The sequence below is a fragment of the Erythranthe guttata genome, chromosome 8 (genome assembly GCF_056151865.1).
Source record: "Erythranthe guttata isolate IM_541 chromosome 8, IM_541, whole genome shotgun sequence".
NCBI classification, from domain to species: domain Eukaryota; kingdom Viridiplantae; phylum Streptophyta; class Magnoliopsida; order Lamiales; family Phrymaceae; genus Erythranthe; species Erythranthe guttata.
In genome coordinates this window covers 19302041-19324509 of record NC_142540.1, presented here as the reverse complement: position 1 = coordinate 19324509, position 22469 = coordinate 19302041, and the positions used below count along the sequence as shown (strand labels likewise).

The window sequence follows — 22469 nt, the reverse complement described above, 5'->3', positions numbered from 1 at the left end:
TATCTCGCGATAAATTGGAAAAATGAAAAATGTATAATCTAATATAAATATTATTATTAATGTGATATATATTTATATTTTATATAGATATATGTAGGTGCGTGAATTTCATTAATTTTGTGTTCATGGTAATGTGAGTGATTATGTTATTCGTAATTAATTATGTCCAAATGGCAAGTACAGTGTATTTAATATTAATTATGTCCAAATATTAACAAAATATAGATGATATTATCGATACGCATGACTTATTTTTATTTTTATATTACTCCATATTTAAGAATATAATATCATTAATATTATACACACCTCCAATAAATTAAATTAAAGATGGGGAAACTACAGATAAATCCCTAATCCAAAACTTGAAACACAGATCAGTCCCTACGTAGTTTGCCCTAGCATTTCAGTCCCTACTCACACGCCTAACATGCAGATCAGTCCCTAATGTGAATTTTATATATTTTATTATATTTTCTTCTCACTCTCACCCTTTTCTCTCTCCTGCTTTTCTCTCTCTTCATCTTCTCTTTCCTTCTTCTCTCTCTTCATTTCTATCTGCTTTCTTTCTTCTCTATTTCTTCTCCATTTCTCTCCTCTGGTTTCCCCTTTTTTCCGGCGAAAAAATCACTGTAAAACCCACCCACCCCACAATGGCTACAAATGATGTATCTAACGATGTACCCAGTGTGATTCTTGGAAGTTGTCGATACAAAAATCAACTTCACATTATTTCCATAAAAAGTAATTCGACATTAATGGAGATATATGGTGCTATTATCAACAAATGGAATCATATCCATCCAGATGCACTGATCCTCCAATACTTGGCTCCTCGGGAAAGATTGTATGTGACATTGGGCACTGATGAAGATGTGGAGAATATGGTTGCATTGCATCTGATAATGAAGATGAGTGTGGTGGACATTGTCGTGACCTGCAAAGATGAAGCTAATTCGCGTGGAAAGAGGGTTCGCACCGATGGCTGGTAGGTCTCCATCTTTTTCTGTACTGCTGAAATGCATTTCTTTATGGTTGTTAATTATTGTGTGATACATAGTATAAAATATGGCACATAATAGTATCATGCTAATATAAATATGGTATGGACGTATGATACTTACAGTACGTAACCTTGATCTGAGTAGTATGGGTGATAGGTAAATTTGGTACTGCTGGTGGGAAAACATAGTATCATATAATGAGGAAGATAGTACGTTACCTTCATCTGAATAGTATGGGTGATAGGTAAATTTGGTACTGTTAATGGGAAAACATAGTATCATATAATGGGGAAGATAATACGTAACCTTCATCTGAATAGTATGGGTGATAGGTAAACTTGGTACTATTTGTGGGAAAACTTAGTATTATATAATGGATAAGATAGTATGGAACCAGTGCATTGTTATGATATTTTCATGTACATTGTTATTTGGATTCCACTCTATTGTAATCCATTTTTAAAATTTTTTTGAAACCAAAAGCGGCGATCAATCGATGGAAATCGAGGGTAATCCGCTTGGAAATTCAATTGATGCATGGAGACATTGCATCCGTGGGGAGAATCAGTTTTTTAAAGATCCTGATGATTTTAGGCATATGCTGAAAAACTATTCTATTGCTAATAATCGATCATTTAAGTACATGAAAAATGATCAACAAAAGATCATAGCAGTATGCATTCACGAAAACTGCAAATGGAGGGTTTATGCATCATTGTACAAGTCAGATAAGTTATTTAGCATTCGCAAGTGCAATCTTGAGCACACTTGTGGTGATGCTACTCTTCGTACAAGGGGTCATCCTAAAGCCGATGCTACATGGATTGCCCAAATTATGAAACGAAAATTGAGAACGCAGCCAGCTTACACACCATGTGGTATGTTAGAAGATATCCGAGACGATTATGGTCTGGAGCTTCAGTACTACACAGCATGGAGGGGTAAAGAAAAAGCAATGCGTGATATCCATGGTGATGAGACGACATGTTATGATAAACTGAGACGCTATTGTCGTGCATTAAAAATGCATAACCCTGGTAGCATGGCAGAGTATGAGATTGAACCTGCTACTCAAAAGTTTATTCGAATATTTATTAGTTTTGGGAGTTCTATTTCCGGCTTTTATCGGTGTAGGCCGATGATATGTTTGGATGGGACTCACATTAAAAATAAGTACAAAGGATGCTTGCTTTCTGCTGTGTGCAAGGATCCAAATGATTCCTTATATACATTGGCATACGCAGTTGTTGATGCTGAGAATGATAAAAACTGGGAGTGGTTTTGCATTAAACTGAAACAAATTCTAGATCTTCACAATGACAATAGATCTTTTACCATTTTCTCTGATCGTCATTCGGGGCTTCTTAAAGCCGTCCCGTTGGTATTTCCTAGTAGCCACCATGCATATTGTTTGCGACACTTGGTGGATAACTTTAGAACTCAGGTATTTTGTCACCTCATGTCATACTTTTGTATAACATGTTTCATACTTTTGTATAACATGTTTCATACATTTGTGTAACATGTGTCATACTTTTGTATAACACATTTCATACATTTGTATAGCATGTTTCATACATTTGTATAGCATGTTTCATACATTTGTATAACATGTTTCAAAATAATATAGGTCCTGAGGAAGTACCCATTGCACAACAAGTCATACTGGGCGAGTGTTTTACATAATGCTGCATATGCTCCTACTCGGCAGGAGTTCGATGCAACTATTTCTCGTATAGTGCAATCTATGCCTCTCGCGGCATCATTTATTTCGAATTCTGATCCAAATCATTGGGCGAATGCCTATTTTTCTGGAGAAAGATGGGGAATCGTGAACAATAATCAGGCAGAAAATTGGAATGGTTGGGTTAAAGATGCCCGATCTTTGCCTGTTCCATCCATGATTGATCACATACGGATCAAAGTAATGGAGATGCTAGTTAAACGACAAGGAAAAAGTTTGGCAATGATTGGCATATTGTGCAAGAAAATTCTAAAGAGATTAACAATCAATCATATGGCCTCTCGTTCCTTAAAATATTGTAGATCAAGTAGTACCGCTTTTGAGGTATATGATGAGGACAAGTCGTATAAGGTTGACTTGCAGCAGAAGACTTGTTCTTGTAAAGCATGGCAATTAGAGAAACTTCCATGCAAACATGCATGTGCATGTTTGGAGTCAAAAGGATACTCAGTATATGAGTTTGTGGATCCATGCTTTCATATTGATACGTACAAACAGGTATATCAATTCACGATTAACCCAATTCCCTCGTTTGATGAGGACTTTGACTTGTACGATGCGTGTAATGCTCCGCCCGATGTCTTTGTTAATGCACCTGATTCGAGAACTCGACCGGGACGTAGAAAGACAAAAAGAATTCCTTCACAAGTGCAAACTCGTAAACTGAATTGTACTCGGTGTGGGAAGCCTGGACACAATCGTCGTACTTGCACACAACCAATCTGACTACCAATTTTTTTTAATGTAAATACTGTCTGCATTTGTGTTAATTAAACTAACTAGTCTTGTTTCTAATGTAAATTTTATGTTTTTCATCAGGGAGGACAAGATGGAGGAGAGCTTACATGATTGCCCATTATGTTATTCAAGTGATTGAAGTGAATGAAAACTGGCTGTTTGTACTTTATTATTATGTGATTTGCACTATGTTGTTTTGAACTTTGTACTATGTTTCAATTTGCACTATGTTTTTGCTATTTGTAGTTTGTACTATGTATTAGGTACTCTGTTCATTGATGGTTTATCATTTTCAGTCTAATGGTACTATTTTTATTTACACATGGTATTGGATATGAGATAGGATGGTATGCCTATTGTTGGTTGATGGTTTATCATTTTCAGTCTAATAGTACTATTTTTATTTACACATGGTATTAGATATGCGATATGATGGTATGCTTGTTGCTGCTTGATGGTTTATCATTTTCAGTATAAAGGTACTGATTTGATTTACGCATGGTATTATCTATGAGATAGGATGGTATGACTTACTCAATTTATGACCGTTACAATATAGCCGTTGCTTATAATATAGCCGTTGCTTATTGTCAGAACTAGTCAAGTCATAATATGACCATAAATGACACATAGGCTCATTTGTTTCTAATTCATGGCTTCTTTTAGTAGCACCACTCAAATGAGTGGGTTAAAATACAAAAAAGGGAAATGCAAGCGTCTTGATTGTGGGAAGAAAACAATAATCATGGTTTCAGAAACTATTTCGAATCCCGGAAGGTTATTTTACTGTTGCCCACACCATGGCTACTCCCATTGGTGTGAACCATTTGAAGTTGGGCAAACTTTTTCCAACTCAAATCGTGAAGAAAATGAAGCTACAAGTGCGTCGATGAACCAAGTCCATCAAGAAAGTGAAGTGAAGAATTGCAATTCTGAAGGTGGAGTAGTTCATAGTTTGATAGTGTTGAATCTAGTAATATTTGCAGTCTACATGCTATGTAAAACCTATGTACTGTTGTTTAATTAGTGAACATAAGAGTACAATGTATAAGCTGGTAAAGTTTGGGTTCTTCAGCATTTATAGTACGCTTTGTCTACCAATTAAGTATAATGTATAAGCTGGTAAAGTACAAGTGAGTCGTGACTACAGTACGATATGTTCACTGATAAAGTATATGTTTGCCATTCATATAGTATTTTTACACTCTATATATTATTGTCGGGCCAATGCATCCATATGATCGCATTTTAAGACACAACTCTTCAGTTTTAGACTATTAAGAATGAATGGAGACAATGTGGGAGTGGATCAACATCGACTATGGTAAGAATTGAGGAAAGTATTAGTTTTACACTTGAGCAATGTAGAATTGTATGAATATATTGTATAGTATATGAGTATCATGTATGAAATTCAACATATTTATGGGATCTTGTAATCCAAACGCAACAATAATGCTCACCTACCTTAAAATAATAATCTAAAACATAATTTATGCATCTCCCGTACTTATTGATCATTAAAACGTCAATGAAATTAGTGCAATTCAATTCATCAAAAAATATAGTACGCTTTGTTCACCAAATAAGTACAATGTATAAGCTGGTAAAGTACAAGTGAGTCATCACTATAGTACCATGTGTTCACTGATAAAGTATATGTTTGCCATTCATATAGTATTTTTACACTCTATATATTATTGTCGGGCCAATGCATCCATATGATCGCATTTTAAGACACAACTCTTCAGTTTTAGACTATTAAGAATGAATGGAGACAATGTGGGAGTGGATCAACATCGACTATGGTAAGAATTGAGGAAAGTATTAGGTTTACACTTGAGCATTGTAGACTTGTATGAATATATTGTATAGTATATGAGTATCATGTATGAAATTCAACATATTTATGGGATCTTGTAATCCAAACGCAACAATAATGCTCACCTACCTTAAAATAATAATCTAAAACATAATTTATGCATCTCCCGTACTTATTGATCATTAAAACGTCAATGAAATTAGTGCAATTCAATTCATCAAAAAATATAGTACGCTTTGTTCACCAAATAAGTATAATGTATAAGCTGGTAAAGTACAAGTGAGTCGTGACTACAGTACGATATGTTCACTGATAAAGTATATGTTTGCCATTCATATAGTATTTTTACACTCTATATATTATTGTCGGGCCAATGCATCCATATGATCGCATTTTAAGACACAACTCTTCAGTTTTAGACTATTAAGAATGAATGGTGACAATGTGGGAGTGGATCAACATCGACTATGGTAAGAATTGAGGAAAGTATTAGGTTTACACTTGAGCATTGTAGACTTGTATGAATATATTGTATAGTATATGAGTATCATGTATGAAATTCAACATATTTATGGGATCTTGTAATCCAAACGCAACAATAATGCTCACCTACCTTAAAATAATAATCTAAAACATAATTTATGCATCTCCCGTACTTATTGATCATTAAAACGTCAATGAAATTAGTGCAATTCAATTCATCAAAAAATATAGTACGCTTTGTTCACCAAATAAGTACAATGTATAAGCTGGTAAAGTACAAGTGAGTCATCACTATAGTACCATGTGTTCACTGATAAAGTATATGTTTGCCATTCATATAGTATTTTTACACTCTATATATTATTGTCGGGCCAATGCATCCATATGATCGCATTTTAAGACACAACTCTTCAGTTTTAGACTATTAAGAATGAATGGAGACAATGTATGACTATATTGTATAGTATATGTGTATCATGTATGAAATTCAACATATTTATGGGATCTTGTATTCCAAACGCAACAATAATGCTCACCTACCTTAAAATAATCATCTAAAACAATAATGGAGACAATGTGGGAGTCGATCAACATCGATTATGGTAAGTTTTTCGTGAATACACATGTGAAGTACGCTTTGTTCATCAAATAAGTACAAGTCTATTGTTGACAAGGTATCTTCGAATGGACTAGAAAGTATTTGTTGCTCAGTTTTATGGTACGCTTATATTCTTTATACAAACTAATTAATCGCAAAATAAAGTACCATGTGTTCAAAAGGCAAGTACATTTCATCGAAACATATAGTACAATGTATACAATGAAAAAGTACGAGTAGAGCTAATCAATAGTATTATTAGCTCTACAACAAAATGACAGATTGTTTATGGCATAAAAACACATTCACCTGTTCATTAATTAATTACAAAAAAACACAAGAACCCCAAAACACTTCCACTCCCAGTTTTTTCACAATAACGCCATATCTATTTCATATTTAGCTTCCACTTCTACTCCCCGATGCCTCAGAAAGATAGCTGCTAGTTTTGGGCGAAGTATTTTGATATCGCAAGTTTTTGCCTTAAACCAAATTTCTTCACTGTTTACAGCATGACAATATGCCCACATGCAGACAAACAAGCCGCAATCAAGGTTCCCATCCTGCTGCCTGCATCCATGAACCCATTTAGCTTCCGATTGTATCTCCAACCCAGACCTTCTTTCAACCACCTTGCTGTAAAACGAGGCCTACGAAAATAAAATATTATATTAGTCTACAACAATTCGCAAGAATAAAGAATAACTAATTACAAGAATATGGGCTTACGACATAATCCGCAATTCCTGGGAAATTCGGAGAATAGTCTATGGAGTTCCAATGGTAAATACATTTATCTATTGGGTTCAGAACAAGCAGGAACCAGTGTTCACTGGAATTGATAGGTATCATGACAAATGTTTTACTGAAGATATTTGCTGTGTTTAGCTTGTCAAAAGCCATCGTTCCAAAAATAGTAAAATCATTGAGAAGACGATCAAACATGGCATCGCTCATTCGTTCTACGTCCACCCGAGGTCGCGACATTAACTCTTGCTACGAAACATAATAGAGAATATTAGATAAACATTGTAATGTATGCAAAATTATTTGTTAAACCACTATATACCTGGGCAGGGGAGTCAAGGTAATCAATCTCATGTCCATGCTGGTTCATGATAGCTTCGGAACATAATAGATTCAAGTACAAATCTATGTGTTCTGCACTCAGCATTTCATCAAATAAAAGTTCGCACATATGCCTTCCCGTCAGCTGATGTGGGCCTCTCTCCACAATAATTTCACTACAGTAAGACATAACCACGTACTATTGGATAAGTAAACTTGTACTATGTACAAAGTTAATACATACTATAACATGTGGTCAACATATACTATTGGATAAGTAAACTTGTACTATGTACAAAGTTAATACATACTATAACATGCAGTCAACATGTACCATTGGATAAGTAAACTTATACTATGTACAAAGTTACTACATACTATAACATGCAGTCAACATGTACTATGTATTCACTTGACATATACCATATATGAAGGTGGTTGTGCTCTTACCCTAAATCAACACTTTCCAAGAACTGATCCAACAATATCCTATCTTCTTCGGATATTTGGTCACGACGTACGTAGTCCTTTCTTCCCCGGTAATAATCGGCATTCTATATAACGAATAAATCACACCAATTATGACAAAAAATAATAATAATGTAAAACTAATATTAGATAAAAATACCTTGATCCCAGGGACTGAAACAGGGACTGAAACCGGAACCTTGGACACAGGAACTTGTTTACGACCACGTCCTCGTCCTCGTCCTCGCACGCGTGGAACTTTGGCCTTTGACTTTGGCCTTTGACTTTGACTTTGACTTTCGTCTCCTTGATTTCTCTCTCTTTCTTCACTTTGTTCTCCTTCACCTTCCATCCCCTTTCCTCCTTCATTTTCTCCTTCCTTTTCCCTTTCCTCTATCTCTGCCTCTATCTCTATCTCATTCTCTCTCTCATTCACTCTCTCTGTCTCTTTCTCTGTCTCTTTCTCTTTCTCCTTCTCTTTCTCCTGCTCTTTCTCTATCTCTATCTCCTTCTCTTTCTCTATCTCCTTTTCTTTCTTTCTCTTACTCTGCATTTTTTTTTCTTTATTTTTTTCTTCTGTTACATTCCCCCTCTTCCTTTTTAAGTTATTCTTCATCTGCTGCAACTAAAAAAAACAATAGTACGAAACATGTTATACCATAGTATTATATTAGTTGACATATAGTATGTTCCAATGGGAATGGAAGTATGAATTTTAGGGTTTATTGTTTTAATGACTTACAGATGTTGCTTCCACGTCTCCAATCTCATCTTCACTACTCTCAGAACTTAGGCATGTCCATGTAGTGATAGAAGGGATTTTTCTTCAGTACTTCATGATGTTGTTTCTTCATCACTTTTTTCACACCTTCCATAGTTAGGTGAAAAGCGATCGGTGAGCACCTGCAGCCTATTGATAGCTTGCTGCAATCTTCTTTTACAACAATTCCTGCAATTACATACACATAAAACAAATACAATTATAACAAATACAACGTACTATAAAGTTCCACATGTCAATACCATCCGAAATCACTAGTAATACCATTCAAAGGCACTGGTAATACTATTATGGCATATGACTTATACTACAGGACCATCAAACATTATACTTCTAGTACCACAAGTCAATACCATCCGAAGTCACAAGTAATACCATTCAAAGGCACTAGTAATACTATTATGGCATATGACTTATACTACAGGACCATCAACATTATACTTCTAGTACCACATGTCAATACCATCCGAAGTCACTAGTAATACCATTCAAAGTCACTGGTAATACTATTGTGGCATATGACACATACTACAGAACCATCAAAGATTATACCATCTAAATGCACTATTAATACCATTACTGTGCATGACACATACTATAGAACCAGTACGAAAAATACAATAAGCCTCTTTCCCATATCCTATATGAAACCCTTGTTAGGACTCAAAATGCTTTGGGGACATGCTAATGTCACCGAAGAATAATACCCATGAGAAAACTGTTACAAAATCATGAAATTCGACAACAAATAAATGATCTTTGCAAACCCAAACAACAGAACAACAAATATTGGAACCGATTTAATGATTAGGGCAAACACCGAATAAAGTCGAGGCATAATACCCATGAGTGGATATGTTCAAAATCATGCAATTCTATAACAAATAAACCTTTTTGCCCTGCTTAAGCAACACCCAAATGGGTTTGTTTCCAAGAAAATGAAAAAAAAATAAAAAATCAAACCTTGTTGTTTACCCTGCTTCACCATTGTTTATAAATGGGTTTGTTTATACTATTTTTCTGCGGTTTGTTGATTCTTCGTGTTTCGTAATTTCTTCCTTCTTTGTTGTTTCTCTGTTGCGTTTCTTCTTCGTTTCTTCTTCGTTTCTTCTTCGTTTCTTCTTGGTCTGAAAATGGGTATCACTGAACGGTGGTTTTTTCTGCGCCTTTTTAGCTTCTTTTTTGTTGTTTGATTTTTGAAATGTAACGGGCAAAGAGCGTGTAATACAAACGGCGCGTGGGAAGTTGAAAAGAAGTTATGTAAAATTAGTATAAAGTAAAGGGTATTTTCGTATTTGCACATTTTATTAGGGACTGATCTGCATGTTAGGCGCGTGAGTAGGGACTGAAATGCTAGGGGAAACTACCTAGGGACTGATCTGTGTTTCAAGTTTTGGTTTAGGGATTTTTCTGTAGTTTCCCCATTAAAGATAACTTTAGATACGGTATGACAGCACTATCTCCCAATTAAATTATGCTTAAATACAAAATCTACAATATTATGAAGATTATAATACGAGTATGCAAGAGAGATACAAATATTTTACATATATTTTTTACTTATTGATATTTTTTAATCGATAAATTTATTTATGTTTTATTATTATTTATGTCGACACTTCATAGATTGAGTTTGTCACGTAAAATTATTAGCTTATTATGACGTACATATATCGTCCGATTTACGAGCTGTTGCACGATAAGAACAGAGTTTAACCAGTACGTTTCGACTGACTACGGAATCGTTTATTATTAAATTGGATTCACATTTTATTTTTATTATTAATATATATACACGTGGTGAAGTATTTCCCATAACTAGTTGCTCCCTTTTTACTATTTTACCAAAGTAAATCAAAAAATGGAATTATGAATCTGCAATTTCAAAAATAGTTACCGTTACTTTTTCATAAAATGGCACCAAATCATTGGGGACCGATTCAACTCAGTCTCTTACCTCTTTTGGAGAAAACTCAATACACAAAATAAACAACTCAATTTCTTTTCCCCAAAAAGAAAAGAAAAATTAGAAAAACTCAATTTGTTTTTACTTTTCATTTCACTATAGAATATTAACATTGTTACATATAGAACCAACAATTGAGTCGGGCTTACTCGAAACCAGATTGTTTGCCCGATTTTATATGGGCTGAGTTTAATTAACTGTGGGTTGAGACGAGTTTGAGTTATTTTATCAATTCGAAATGTTATTGAGCCAAATTTAAGTTTATTATGGTTTAACCCGAATCAAGTCCGATCGAATAATAAATATACGAAAAAAAAATCTGCTGAAGTTAATAATTATGGTTGAACAATAACTTATCTTGACTTTATTTACATGAATACATTTATGATAGTGTGAAATTACAAAATTGCCCTCATAAAATAATTACATTTGACGGGTCATAAAGTTTTGCCAGCTTATAGATATAAATAATCCAATCGGATCCACGATGATCCGGATGGAATATTACCACTTGCTTTATTTATTTTTCAATAATTAATTAATTATTAATAGATGATTTTAGATTGATAATTACAGTAAAATCTCGATAAATTAATAATATCGTTTAAACAATTTTTTTCTTTCACTAATTAAATTATTAGCTCGATAATTTAACATTTCGCTAAATTAATATAATTTTATTAGTCTCAATTTTATTAATTTATAGAATTTTAACTGTATAATAATAATAATAATAATAAGGGGCTCATATGAATTGCGGACGAAAACTTCTCACCACCAATCATTTGGGTTCGTCAAGAAATCATGAGTTAGGCTCCGCTAATTATTTGTTATTTTTGGTGAAATACCTAATAATTGCACACACCAATAATTATTAGTTTCTTTGGACATTGTATATTTTTGTTTGTAGGAAATTCGTGAAATAGGGTTCGAAATGATTATTGATTCCTGATACGCATATATTTTCTGCAACAATATTTATTCTACAGAAATTGCATATTTTATGAAATAAAATTCTGGTTTTCATAAGTAGTCGAAGTTTGGGAGTATAGTTGAGCTCGCCCTCGACGTATTTAAATAGTTGAAATCCTCGACGTATTTAAATAGTTGAAATCAAATATTCAATTGTTCTAATATTTACACGTCAACCAACAAGATCGAAAAAAGAAGAAAAAAAGCCGCACGAATATTGAAAAAGACAGCGATTTTAGAGTTTTTGTTATTTTAATTAAAGTATATAAATAAGGACTTATTTAAATTTTTATATGAGAGTTTTCATAGCCAAACGTTTAGAAGCATATTCTAAATATTCTCATATATTTATTGATATTCCATGAATTGTTGTCAATAATAAAATAATAATAATAATAATAATAATAATAATAATAATAATAATAATAATAATAATAATAATAATAATAATAATAATAATAATAATAGTAATAATAATAATAATAATAAAAAAATACATAAATAAATAAATAAAATTGGGAGGCAAGTTTAGTCTCTTTCAAGTTTCATACTTGTCCTTGTCCACTAGTTAGTTTTTTTTAGCCCCTACCACACTATGCCTTTATTACCCTTATTAAAACAAGAAAATAAAAGAAGAAAAAAAAACCGCAACAAATTCGATAAAACTACGTTTGTGCAATAATTCACAAGCACAATCACACGAAAGGTGTAAACCGCCTTGGATAAATCATGTCTGAAAATCCCGATATAGAAAAATGTTGGCAAATGGAATCAAATTAATTCTTGAAGAATAAATTATTATCATTCCGTAATTAGTAGTATTATGCATAAATTACAACTACCTTCTGAGATAAGGTTTTTTTACCCCAAAAAAAAAATCAATTTTTTCATAATTAAATCCACCTCCTGTAATTTGTAGAATTTTTTTTACATTAACACATTTTTCTATAGGGTGGATGTAAGAAATTTACGAATTACAGGGAGCTGGATGTAAATATTTTTTTGTAATTAAACTTAATTGCAAGGAGGTGGTGGTAATTTAACCTTAATATTATTTACTTGATCGGAATCTATTAGGTTCATGTCCCATCAATATTGACTCATTTACTAGGGAATATTAAATTATCCTAGTAAATTATTTATTTATTTATTATTAATTATTTTTCTAATGCATAGCGTTACATGCATACAAAAGTCTACGAATTTGTTTGCGTACGAGACCAAATTTATTGGATTCTTTCATTTTCTGCCCTTTATTTTTTTTCTTCCTCTTTGGAATCGTATAAAGTTTGTCTTTATAAATAATCTATAACAAAACTTGAAGCCATGTTCAATAAACTAGGGGATATACGTCTACGCCACTAAATGAGTGCAATGCTCGTTATTAACAAAGTCATAAGATTCCTCAATCATATCCATTATTCAACTATAATAAAATAAATATATACATCACGCACATACATACATATATACATACATAAGCAAATCTATTCCATTACAAATATTGATGGAGATCAGTTCGGCACTATTTGGCCGAACTCTCCATATTCAGGATCAACGAAGAATAAAAGTTAAGCCCAGAACCGAGGTGACGCATATACCTTATGGGCCAAATCGTAGCGAATAAGGATGATCGAGATAAGTCAAGATGTCAGCTAGTAAGAGCTCGCACAATTGGATGACTATCGGCACACTTCAACTCACAAGATATCAGTTCGCAAGATAGGATAAGGAGTAGGTGGCGAGCTCAAATGCAGCCACTATGTGAAAAAGATTCGACTATATTTTCTATAAACAAATAAAGAAAGTGTATAAATCAAGATTAATAACTGGTTGATTGATGTAAATTAAGGACGGTCGTAGATTAGGAAACAACCGTATATACACTTCTCTATATAAACAAATGTAAGAAAACCCTATTAGGGTTATGGACACACAATCAAGTCAATAGAGGATGGTATATTTTATGTTGAACTCTCTCTCTCGCTTTCTCTTTTATGCAACTTGTTCGTCGTCTTGTTCATACTCGTCAGCCCGAAATCCGGCGATATGTGAGATTTTCCGACAATCGAGTGAGAAAGATTTGAAAAAATGTTTTTTTTTTTAATTCCAATAAATATAAAAGATCCGGGCCGTATTGGTTTGGGCTTGTCCAAAGAAGCAAACTATGCTCCATGAATATTATTATGCTTTATAGTTGATTAATTAATTAGAAAAAACAACAATTAATTAAATAAATTAGTTAATGGTGGTCATCAATTTACAAAAAAAAAGTACTATAATTATGCCAACATGAATACATGGGTGGTCAACTGATAAATAGACAATTATACAATAAATAATAAATAATAAATAATAAATAATAAATAATAGTAGATCCATGATCGTACTGGCATTCTTTGGAGAAATAATCAACGGTTTATATTGAAATTAAATATTATATATACAAATGGAATGTCTGTTATGAATCATGGGTAATTATTAATTATTATATTGGAATATATGTTTTATTATAATTTATAATTTAGTGATGAAATATATTGACGCCTAACGTGGTTTCGTTTTCAACATAAAAGGTATTGTCAAAATTACAATTAAGCCCCTGGTTTCATAAAAAAGGAAGCCCACTCCTTTTTGTTTTAATATTAAATCGAGTTAGGTAGATTTGAAAAGGCTAATAAAAGGAAATTACGATATTAATTTATGTAATTATCTTAACTGAATATCGTTTTAACTTCGAACCTGACTTAGACATATTTCTAGTTTGATTTTGGCAAAATTCGAAGCACGAAAACTATAGTCATTTGAGTTATCTTTCTAATTCAATTTAAATCAGCTAGATTTGATGTCGTGGCACAAATTAATGCACGAATGAGTTAAATTTTGATTTTTAGATAACTCAATACATCAAAATTGTGGGCAATCTTCGTTGATTAATGTATATATTTATCATCCGACATCCAATTTTGAGGATTCAAGTTGGATTAAAAAGCTAACTAAAAAAACTATATATTCCATGCTTTTGTTTTTGCAATATTTGGGATAAAAAATGATCCAAATCACATTTGAAATCGAAACAGTATTATTAAAGGTCAAACAACATTTATAGCATCTCCACTGTAGTCACTTTTTCAACAATTAAAAAAAGAAAAAATCTCAAATGACACCATTATTTCTTCTTACCACACTTCACCTTAAATTCCCAAAAGAAGATTATTAAATAATTAATTAATTAATTAATTAATTAATAAAAAGAAAACCGACAAAAAGGACACTTCTCCCGCCAACGATTACCTGTTTCTGACAGGCCCAGCATTTCGAGATCCAATACCAGTTTACAATCCTCTACATCGGCACCCCATCACAAGTCCCTGCTCCTCTCCAATCAGTGACCGTCAATTCATTATTAGAAAACCATGAATGTATGATGATTGCCGACCACCCCGAAAGCTAGCTGCACCCGGGCCCATAGAATCCTCCGCACGTGCCAACTACACCAGAGTATGTATAAACCCGCCCCGCACGTGCCAATCGATTATCTATCCCTCTCTTCCGAATGTTTATCACCTGAGCTCTTTTTTTCTGCAGTCGGATCCCGCCTCCGATCTGGAGAGTTTACTGGTTATTCCGGCGTAATCGCCGCCGCAGTCAGTAGCGACTGCACATTTTCCGGCCGAGGAGCTGAGATTCGATCCGGCGGCGGCTGATTGATAAGATTCCTGACGGAGATGGAATCCATCTTGGCCCGAGCTCTGGAGTACACGCTGAAATATTGGCTGAAATCGTTCACCAGAGATCAGTTCAAATTGCAGGGGCGCACCGTACAACTTTCTAATTTAGGTTTTTTTTTGTGCTTTCACTGAGATGCTTTTTTTGTGTGTGTGTTGTGTGTGTGTGGAGCAAAGCTTAGAACAACTAGGTTAAGTTTTCCTTTATGTAATTGAGATACTTTTTTTTTGGTGGTAGATATAAATGGAGATGCGTTACATGCAAGCATTGGATTACCGCCGGCGCTGAATGTCACCACCGCCAGAGTTGGGAAGTTGGAAATTATAGTGAGTAACTTCATCGCTCATTTAATTGCACAATCGAATTTTGGGATTCTTGTCAAGTTTAAAAAAAATGAAAATTCTCACATTTATTTAGCAGAATTGAGGTTTTGTTGGCTTTGTTTATGTGGTTTATAGTGTGTTTTCTTTGAATTCTGAAGCTTCCTTCAGTGAGCAATGTACAAGTAGAACCAATTGTGGTGCAAATTGATAGGCTTGACCTTGTCTTGGTGGAAAATGATGATGTAGATGCATCTGATAACTCAAGCAGGTACAATGAGTTAGTGATAGGTTCAAGAAGCTCGAATTCGGTTAATCCTTTCTTTGGGATGGTTGTTAAATCTCGAATACCCATTTCTTTTTTTCTTTCTTTGTGCAGTGTTTCGTCCTCAACAAGTGCTTCGAAGGGTTCTGGCTACGGTTTCGCTGACAAGGTTAATCTCTGCATCCTATTGTAGGATATCATAATCTTGCATTATTGTATGCTGTGTAATTGGTTTAGGTGTTGTTTTATGTGACAACTACACTCTATGCTGTTTGTACGTCGAAACGACTATTTCGTAACTTTAAACAGCTATGAGCTACATGATAAATTTGATGGTCATAAGTTTAGTCTGTATCAACAGATTGCAGATGGAATGACGTTACAAGTCAGGACTGTGAATCTCTTACTTGAAACTCATGGTGGAGCTCGGCACAGAGGAGGAGCAACTTGGTAAATCCTGTCACCTTTCAGTTAATGAACTTTTGGTTTGTCAATGGGCTGGAAGTTGTTGATCAGAACTATATTCAAATTCTGAAATCAAAATCTGAAAGCAATTTCCATGTTAGTTTAGAAAAAAATATCAGCTTCTACAGCAAACTGACATCCTTACGTGAATTCTGTAATTTTCATTTCTTGAAGAAATTAGTATTCATCAAGATTTTGAAGGTAAATACGAAAATTGTGTAATAAAGTAACCTTTTCCAATTCAACAGGGCATCACCAATGGCTTCCATCACCATACGCAACCTTCTTCTCTATACAACCAATGAAAGCTGGGAGGTAGGCTCTAAAACAATTTATAGAAGCTAGTTCTGTATTTCTTGCTTTAAGTCTATTCTGTCTGAACAAGTTATAGAATTTTGAGGAAGCTCTAAACAAACTATTATTTAGTTGTATATTCTTGCTTTAGATTCATTTTTTTTATCAGAACAAATTCCTTACCATGATTAACTGTTTTAACAGGTTGTAAATCTCAAGGAAGCAAGGGACTTTTCAAGTGACAAGAAGTTCATATATGTGTTCAAAGTAAACAAGAGCACTTAACGGTTTTTTTTTTGGGTTCTTCATTTGTATATGCATATCTTAAAGCTACTGAAGAATAAAGAAAAAAGAGTGTTATAATGTGTGTTTTCTTCCTGTTCCCATTATTTCTTCTTTAAATTATTTTCCTGTGAGCTATTAACTTATGTTTATTCTCTGGTTCCTTTTTCCTGTCTGTCTGAAAACAGTTCACTTGTTTATATACATGTTTTAGGAAATTGTGGATAAATATCTATTTTTCTGTTGACAGAAACTTGAATGGGAACATTTGTCTGTTGACCTCCTGCCTCATCCGGATATGTTCACAGATGCAAACTTTTCAGATTCTCAACAAGGGTCTACCAAAAAAGATGAAGATGGTGCAAAGCGAGTATTTTTTGGCGGAGAACGGTTCATTGAAGGAATCTCGGGAGAGGCCTATGTATGAAATCTAGCCACTCAATTGATTTTGACAAATTTACCTACTGTTTCACTGTTCTGCTAGAAATCATTTTGTGCTATGAAATATCATCTCAATGCGTGTGTCTCTTACTTATGAAATATTTACTATCTGTGAAATCCTATGGCTGTATTCAGATTACAATTCAAAGAACAGAGCTAAATAGTCCCCTAGGGCTTGAAGTTCAATTGCATATTACAGAAGCTGTTTGCCCTGCTTTAAGTGAACCAGGCAAGTGTTAAGAGTTTAATGTTTTTTTTATGGCGCTTCTCATGGCATTCCACGTTTTAATATGATACATCAATGTTAGCAGGATTACGAGCTCTTCTCCGTTTCTTTACGGGATTGTATGTATGTTTAAATAGAGGAGATGTGAATCCAAGTGCTCAGCAAGTATGCTTTCTTTCATTTTTATTTTTCTCCGCATATTTTACTATACCCTGATAATATTCTAGAATCACTCTCTATCAGTAACCGCTTCAGTAAATATCAACTATATTACCCTTTTCTTGGCAGCGATCTGCAGAAGCAGCTGGTCGTTCAGTAGTTTCTTTAACTGTGGATCACATATTTCTCTGCATAAAGGATGCTGGTTAGATTTTCCATCTTCACTCGACTGTATTCCTTTTCTATTTATTTCTATTCTTCTCTTTCCAATTAGGTCGGTTTGATAATTATCGCGATGAGCATCTGTTGTCATGCTTAATTTTCCCACGCTGAAACTGCTGGCTATTAACGATGGTATACTTATTGTTCAAAGTCATAATGTTTTCAAGTTTGGTCTAACAAACGTGTTTAACTTGCAGAATTCCGGCTTGAACTTTTGATGCAATCGCTATTCTTCTCTCGGGTTTGCTCTATATTTGACATTTGAAACTTTCAGTGTTATGCATTACAAAAAAAATTGTGCCCTCCTATAAGTTTTGCTAAGGTTTCATTTCTTCTTTCAGGGGAGTGTTTCTGATGGTGAAAACACAAAATATTTGACGCGGGTTATGATAGGTGGATTTTTTTTGAGGTAAGTCGATAGTCTAAGGTTTGTCGAAAGTTACATCATGGAAAATTCTTGGCTTTGTTTGTGGGGCTGGGGATATGCTAGAATTAGTATGAAGATGCCACACAGAAGTTATCTTTACATATTTTACCTGGATAGTTGTTTTCTCTTTTACTGGCTTCCAATTTTTTGTTTTGTGCTTCTCATCTACATGAAAAATGCAGGGACACATTTTCACGTGCTCCATGCACCTTAGTACAGCCATCAATGCAGGATGCTCCAGTTGATACACCAAATGTTCCAGACTTTGGTATTACATGATTAATCCAAACTTGTTTGCATTTGAAATATTTATGGTGTTAAATATTATGAATTGTTTTTCATAGAATATATTTTCTTATTTTGGTTCTTATACAGCTACAAACTTCTGCCCTCCAATATATCCCCTGGGAGACCAACAGGGGCAATTAAACTGCAGTGTGCCTCTGATTAGTCTCCATTGTCTCCAGCTATTGCCTTCTCCAAGCCCACCAACTTTTGCTTCCAGGACTGTTATTGATTGTCAGCCACTAATGGTTGGTATTCATCCTATTGTTTCTATTTCTTTTACCCTGACCGCTACTAATACTTACCTATTTCTCCCGTTTTCATCTCAGATTCATCTACAGGAAGAATCCTGTCTGAGGATATCATCCTTTTTGGCCGATGGCCTTGTTGTTAATCCTGGCACTGTCCTCCTGCCAGATTTCTCAATCAATTCACTTGTTTTTAATCTTAAAGGTTTAGATGCTACCATTCCAGTTGAAATAGGAAAACCAGACCAATCATCTGGAGACAGGCCATTTGACAGTTCTTTTGCTGGGGCAAGGCTTCATATTGAAGAGTTGATGTTTTCCGAATCACCTTCCTTAAAACTAAGGTTACTTAACCTTGAAAGGGATCCTGCATGCTTCTGTCTTTGGGAAAACCAACCAGTTGATTCCAGCCAGAAGAAATTGACTGCTGGAGCTTCTTTAATTAGTTTGTCTTTGGAGACTAACTTAACTGGGAAGGACAGTTCCTCGGTGAAGTCCGGTTTATGGAAATGTGTTGAGATGAAAGACGTGTGTCTTGAGGTAGCTATGGTAACTGCAGATGGTAGCTCTTTAACGAATATCCCACCTCCAGGAGGGGTTGTCAGAGTAGGGGTTGCTTGTCAACAGTATATTTCAAACACTTCGGTGGAGCAACTATTCTTTGTTCTCGATCTTTATGCTTATTTTGGGAGGGTTAGTGAAAGGATAGCTCTAGTAGGGAAAAACAAAACCCTAGAGGAAACGAGAAATGATTCTATGGGTGGAAACATTATGGAAAGAGTTCCTGGTGATACAGCTGTATCTCTAGCAGTGAAGGATCTGCAGCTAAGATTCTTGGAATCTTCTTCCTCTTGCACTGGGGGTATACCTCTAGTTCGTTTTATTGGTGATGATCTATCCATCAAAGTCAGTCATAGAACTTTAGGTGGTGCGATAGCAATTTCATCCAATTTACGGTGGGAGAGTGTCAAGGTGGACTGCACAGACACTGTGGATGACTTCAGACATGAACATGGTCCCGATTCGGCTCTTCTCGGAAATGGTCATCTGGATGGGAAAGAATGGGATCAGCTAAGAGCAGTCTTTTGGGTTCAAAATAGTATAATTTATCGATCAAAGATTAGTACCGTGGTTCCATTTCTGGACATATCCATGGCCCATGTGATTCCATATAGTGCACAAGATATCGAGTGTCACAGTTTAAATGTGTCGGCTTGTATATCTGGTATCCGGCTTGGTGGAGGAATGAATTATGCCGAATCTCTGCTTCATAGGTTTGGGATTCTTGGCCCTGATGGTGGGCCGGGGGAGGGTCTTACGAGAGGATTAGAGCATTTGTCTGGTGGGCCTTTATCGAAGCTTTTTAAAGCATCACCCCTCATGATGGAAGGGCTTAAAGAGAGTATGAACTACTATCTATTTAGTTACTATCTTCGTTTTTTTTTTCTTCTCTGATATTCATATTTTGATGTTTTTTATTTATACTTGTTCTTTTTCGCCTCTCTCTGTCTCTCCACCTAGATGGAACTTCGGAAAACGGAAATGACAGCAGCCTCTTGCATTTGGGCGCACCTGATGATGTGGACGTATCAATTGAGTTAAAAGATTGGTTATTTGCTCTTGAAGGTGCAGAGGAGATGGCAGATAGATTCCGCTTTCATGATTCTGAAGATTCTCATAGAGAAGAGAGGAGCTGGCATACGACTTTTCAGAGAGTACAGCTCAAGGCGAAAAGCAGCCCGAAGCGTGTAACTGTTCGTGACGTAAGACGAAGTGGGAAGCAGAAATATCCCATAGAATTGATTACTGTGAGAACTTGCTTCAACCTTTCACTTTAAGATATCAGTATTCATATTATGTGCTCAATTATTTACGTTTCTTAACTTCCTAGTAAGCCATGCTCATGAATCATGGATGATTTTTCTACCAGTAGCAATTATCAATAGTACAATGCCAGCCGAACGAGAGTTTTATACAGTTGCTTCATTCGATCTGAAAAAAGATAAATAAAAAATTCATTAAGTGGAAGTATTTGATGGGAATAGGTAATGACTTAGGATAGTCATAGAACTGAATTTGTCGCTGCCATATTATGGGGTTTCATCGTAGTTTGAGCAGATAAATACTCGTCTACCAAATTACTGACATTTGCCACTGCTTTAACAACTCTGCAACATTAGCTTATCAACTCCTGCCAAATGCTTCTTGCAGGTTGGCATGGAAGGCTTACAGATCTTAAAGCCAACAGCTCGCGCTGAAAACGGGGTCCTACAAAACGGTTCCCTCGAAACTAAAAAGCAAATCGTTGACAAAACTGGGGGCATTAATGTGGCGGTTGACATTGTGACTTCTGAAGAAGATTTTGATGATTCAACAGCCAAGTGGGTGGTGGAAAATTTGAAATTCTCCGTGGACAAGCCGGTAAATTGAGAGTTCCAATTAGTTGTTTTTATATCACTTTCTGTTATATTGCTTTAACTTATAAAAACGCATTTATTTTGCTTCGTAGATTGAGGCTGTAGTGAAGAAAGACGAGCTGCAATATCTTGCTCTCTTGTGCAAATCCGAGATCGACTCTCTAGGTAGAATGGCTGCTGGAGTTCTACGAATCCTCAAATTAGAAGGATCGGTTGGTTCAGCAGCAATTTCTCAACTAAGTAACTTAGGTAAAACTTCTTTTCCCATATATTTAACAAATTTAATTATTATTCCATATTCGATAATGTGACATATCATGTAAAATTTGCAGGAAGTGAAAGTTTCGACAAGATATTCACCCCGGAAAAGTTAAGCAGGGATAATAGTGCTAGCGATGATATGGAATCAACGGTGGCTTCTCTGGAGAAAGCAGTTTTGGAATCACAGACAAAGTGTGCTGCTCTTGCAAATGGATTGAGTTGTTCAGAATCTTCCGACGAATACGTTGATAATGTCAAACAGCTGAGTGAGAAACTCGAGAGCATGCAGAAATTAATCAGCCAATTAAGAACTCGATCCTGAGAAAAAAAAAATCGGATTTTTTTATTTTGTTGTAGAAGAACTGAAGAACTGTATTTATATATATAGTGTGGAATCGACATACAGTGTTTTGGCAAATTTTTGTTGTATATAATATAATACTTACAAGAACAATGTATGGTGTATCGACCATTTTTGTGGAGATGTAAAAATGCCTGTAAAGGCAATATATGATAAGAAAATTTTGAATTCGATAAATGATGTAACCGTATTGTATTGAGTGAAAGCTCGGTTTTGTGTTTCGGTTTCGTTTTCTTCAATTTGATGATGATTTGAATAAGGATTTTCTGTCTCTCCTCTCTTTCTCCATATATCTTGGAAGGACTCTCTCTCTCTCTCTCTCTCTCTCTCTCTCTCTCTCTCTCTCTCTCTCTCTCTCTCTCTCTCACACACACACACACTCACACACGCACACACACACCTTATCCTAATCAACAGGCAAAG

The 22469-nt window shown here is 34.8% G+C and overlaps 2 protein-coding genes and 1 long non-coding RNA gene across 3 annotated transcripts; all 3 read left to right on the top strand.

Annotated features, from left to right (window-relative positions):
• Nucleotides 1–340: 340 nt before the first annotated feature.
• Nucleotides 341–3787, top strand: LOC148768731 (uncharacterized). Its single transcript, XR_016033240.1, has 2 exons — nt 341–988; nt 3568–3787. It is a non-coding gene; the product is annotated as an uncharacterized LOC148768731 (long non-coding RNA).
• Nucleotides 1314–3787, top strand: LOC148768730 (uncharacterized). Its single transcript, XM_088822230.1, has 2 exons — nt 1314–2448; nt 2635–3787. Exons 1-2 carry the CDS (start codon nt 1501–1503, stop codon nt 3472–3474), a joined length of 1788 nt encoding a protein of 595 aa, XP_088678356.1. The 5' UTR covers nt 1314–1500; the 3' UTR covers nt 3475–3787.
• Nucleotides 3788–14946: 11159 nt separating this feature from the next.
• LOC105962006 (amino-terminal region of chorein) lies at nt 14947–22267 on the top strand. Its single transcript, XM_012986268.2, has 20 exons — nt 14947–15484; nt 15611–15699; nt 15855–15964; nt 16073–16127; nt 16320–16408; nt 16672–16738; nt 16922–16984; nt 17250–17420; nt 17576–17669; nt 17752–17831; nt 17955–18030; nt 18245–18288; nt 18389–18456; nt 18657–18742; nt 18850–19007; nt 19089–20409; nt 20529–20815; nt 21219–21428; nt 21517–21673; nt 21757–22267. Exons 1-20 carry the CDS (start codon nt 15373–15375, stop codon nt 22005–22007), a joined length of 3588 nt encoding a protein of 1195 aa, XP_012841722.2. The 5' UTR covers nt 14947–15372; the 3' UTR covers nt 22008–22267.
• The last annotated feature ends 202 nt before the right edge of the window (nt 22268–22469 follow it).